This window comes from Crocodylus porosus, unplaced genomic scaffold (assembly GCF_001723895.1).
Source record: "Crocodylus porosus isolate Cpor-Errol unplaced genomic scaffold, CroPor_comp1, whole genome shotgun sequence".
NCBI lineage: Eukaryota > Metazoa > Chordata > Crocodylia > Crocodylidae > Crocodylus > Crocodylus porosus.
In genome coordinates, this window is record NW_017728931.1 from 119,970,896 (window position 1) to 119,974,638 (window position 3,743).

The 3,743-nt window shown below is 38.0% G+C and overlaps 1 protein-coding gene across 1 annotated transcript in view; it reads left to right on the forward strand.

The window, feature by feature from the left end:
• LAMB4 (laminin subunit beta 4) overlaps positions 1 to 3,743 on the forward strand; it is a 92,388-nt gene that overhangs the window by 77,798 nt on the left and 10,847 nt on the right. The window contains exons 29-30 of the mRNA XM_019543542.1: positions 1,520 to 1,725; positions 3,167 to 3,370. Of these exons, the coding sequence (XP_019399087.1) occupies positions 1,520 to 1,725; positions 3,167 to 3,370 (410 nt within the window). The remainder of the gene's footprint in view (positions 1 to 1,519; positions 1,726 to 3,166; positions 3,371 to 3,743) is intronic.

Here is a 3,743-nt window from a genome sequence, read left to right on the forward strand (position 1 = left end):
AAAAAAACAGAAAAAAAAAAAAAAAAAAAAAAAAAAGGGAATCCATGTGTTGTCTGTTTTGCAGAGAAGCCCACAGAACAGTGGTTCAGTAATGTAGAGACTTCTCCCAAGCATTCATTTGGCTGGCAGTCTGAGAAATGCCAGCATTTAAATGATTGATTAAATTAGAACTGCTGGAAAGGCAAGAACATCAATGTCCTCAAATGAATGTTCTCAATATATAAATACTTATTAAATTAACATCTTTACAGCTCTGGCGCTGGGCTTTGTAGCGGTTGTGACATTAAAACATGATCAATAAGCTTTTCTGGAATGTAAATCAAGTCCGTGGCAAGATGCTGCTTCTAAAATAGAACAACTCTGAGACCTTACCATCCCCTACTCCTTCTGATTCATAAACTATGCATGTAAAAATGTATGTGGGCTAGTTCATGAAGACGCAAAACATTGTAAATCATTCACACAATGCAGTTCTTCATTGTAAAACAGTCTTTCCATCAAGTACGTAGAGACAAGCCAGAGTCTAGGGGCAGAGTAGTTAAGGTGTCTGTCTTACTACGGTTCCAGAGGCATGTTTTCAAGGCCCTGCTCTGGACTTGTACTGAAGGGAGATCCCTGCTATGGAGGAACCCAGGGCTGTCTGGAATCTGTTGAACCTTCACAACTTTTTCTTGGAATTTTTAGTTTTGTAAAATGTTTGGGTTTCAGAAATCAGTTCTCTTTAAGCTATGTTAAGCTATAGTTTTTTTAAGTAAATACTTTATTTTTGCTCCAAACCTTTGTGTTTCTAACATATATGAAAATTTGAGCTAAACAAGCAGGAAAGATTTGGACTTGAAAGGACTTGCCATGCTTATGGGCTTAACAGACAAACACTATTTTTAAAAAGTGCCATGAAACTGCATTTTTTCCAGAGTCAAGTGAAACTCAGAAATTTCAGCAGTATGTCTAAATTAGCTCCCACTTCAGTAAAACATTTATTTAACTTTCAGAAATTCTGCTGAATAGGGAAGGGATTAAATATCAGAATAAGAGTTACAGAACTCTAGTGGGTGTTACATTTCAACCATACCAAGCTCAGAACAGCATAAATGATAGAGTATGCCATTCCCCTCTAACCCATAATGACATCAGCTGCTGAGCTATTGATGAGTATAAATCAGTATCTGTCAGAACCATTAATCAGAGCTCATTCATACCTTTGTATCTTAACTGGCTATATAGCTGGTGTTTCCAAAAATGATGCAGGTGCCACCCAATTATATTCATTTTCAGCTGTCATTAGTTGGCATCAGTAAATCCTGCTAAAATTAAAACACTCTCTCTGGCTGAACAAAGGTTCACAAACCTGACTGAGCAAATCACAGTTCCTGCCTTCTGGGGTATAATTTCCTGTACCATCCACAGCCAAGCCCAGCTGACAGCTTAGTTCAGCCTAGCATTTATCTAGAATGCATTTATTCAATACAATAATGATTGTCAGCCTTGCCTGTATAAAATGTTTTTTCTGTTTGTGTAGAGTCTTTCACCAATATCAGAAAGTATTACCAAACATCATCATTTGCTGAAGAGAAAATCAGTGAAATAACTGCTTTGATTAGGGACTCCAGAAATACCAGAGATAAAGTACTTGCTATGTTAGATGATCAAGCCTCAAAAAAGGTTTACGTGTTGGAACAACTCGAGATGATCAAGACTCCAGATATCCATAAATTTAATGAAAAGGTAAAGGGTTGTGGTTTTCTTTAAATGGGGAAAGAAATAAAATACTAGGTTTTGCTGTTGCTAGTCAATAACACAGATCTAAAGGAGTTATTTTTAAGGAAATTTTACATTTATTTTAAATTTGAAAAAGGAGACCTTGTGGGGGTAGGTTTCAATCTAAGCATCAGTATTAAAATACCTGGACAACATGGGCATGCTGGTCAACTTAATCTTTCATTCTTGTGGTTCTTGTGATAAGGCCTTAAAAACAGGCCCTGTCTGCTCAGCCTGGACATTAAAGCCCTGCCAAGTCCATAAGCAATCATGTCACAGAATCTGAGCACTGCTCAGGTGCCTAGCATGGCTTCAAGCCTGGTTCCCAACTGTACCATAGATTTGCCTTTAACTGTAACCGGGCTAAACTAAGCTGGGCTGACAGTTTCTTCATTATTATCCCTTAGTATTTTCACATGATTAAGGTTTGAGTTGTGTTTTAGATATGAACCATCTTTGTCACCAGGCTGTGGTAAGATGGAGTGCAAAGACAGAGTGGTTAAAGTTTTTGACTACAACTTCAGAAGTATGAATTTGAGATCCACTCAGGTCTAGAGCCTGAGGCTACCTCCTGATGACCCAGCTTTAAATGAATTTGGGTAGCAAAGTCCAAGGTAGCCAGATGTGAATACTAGCCATATTATGTCTTTATGCGGGGTTGGCGACAGAACCTGGTGTGCCTTAACAACACTGACACAATAGGTTGCTGAACTTGGGATGACCTTTTTACCCAGTGAATAATCAAGTAGTCATTAGATTTATGGTTGACAAGGCAGTCAATATTTTCAATATACCTGTCAATTGACTGCATATTTTTGACTGGTCAAAAATTACAGCAATTTTACCAAAAAACCTACATTTTTTATAGTTTTCTTGATGGAAATATGATCTTATTGTTTTCTGACACATTTCTTAGTGGAAAATTTGTGCTTTTTCTGTGTATTATTTAGACCTATTGGCAATTTTTTACAATTTTGACCAATATTTGACTGGTCAATCGATTTAACTTTATTTAACTTGGTATTTGTCAAATACCCAAACTTAGATAGATTCTTTGATGTCTATAAGGTAGATTAGACCTGAAGATCCCCTTTCTGTATGAGTAGCTGTATGAGTAGCTGTGTTGCCTAGCATTCTTGGCCAAGATCTTCCTTCACTGTATCCACCATTGCATTGTTTTTTTGTGTGCTACATACCAGCTGAGTCTCAGCCCACTGTCCTAAAGAAGAGTGTCTCAGTGGCAGTTTGTTTATATAACTTGAGAACTATGTTTGTATCCTTTAGGAAGCAGTCACCAGTCCAGTGTCTCTTACCCCCCCAACCCCACTTCCCAAAGCTGTTACATTTCAGAATCATTAAGACTCCACACAAGTGCTGCTTCCTAATATTTAATATGGTTTTATTTCAGATTTGTGGACTACCAGGAAACCTGCCATGTGTTATAGCAGATTGTGGGGGAGCTTTATGTCGAGATAGTTATGGAAACCGGCAGTGTGGTGGGCCATCCTGTAATGGAGCTCTTCCTCTCTCTACAAGTGCAGTCAAGAAAGCTGTGGAAACAGACATGCTGTTAAAAAAACTGACTAGCTGGCTACAAGAACCTGAGAAGCAGGTACTGTACCATCAAATCTATCCCATTCTGTGAATTTATTGGCAGGTAAAAAACAATGTAGTGATTCATATGATAAGCATGAGTCATTAAAATTGTCGTGTCCATAAGCTAAGTGCACTATTAGTTTAAAAGAGACACTGTCAAAATTAGTGAGCAACTGGTTATATACTATCATTGTTTTCCAAAGCAAATCTCTATGGCTGCTTGTACATGTGACAGGGTAAGTTTAGTCCCTAAATTGAAACAGTGGGTTTTTAACTGGTGCATTTTTAATTGTGCTGACTAAAAATCCACTGTTTCAATTTAGGGGATTCTGTCACGTCACAGTGATTGGCCCCCATTAGTTCACTCACCTTCCCCCTGCTCCCCCGCC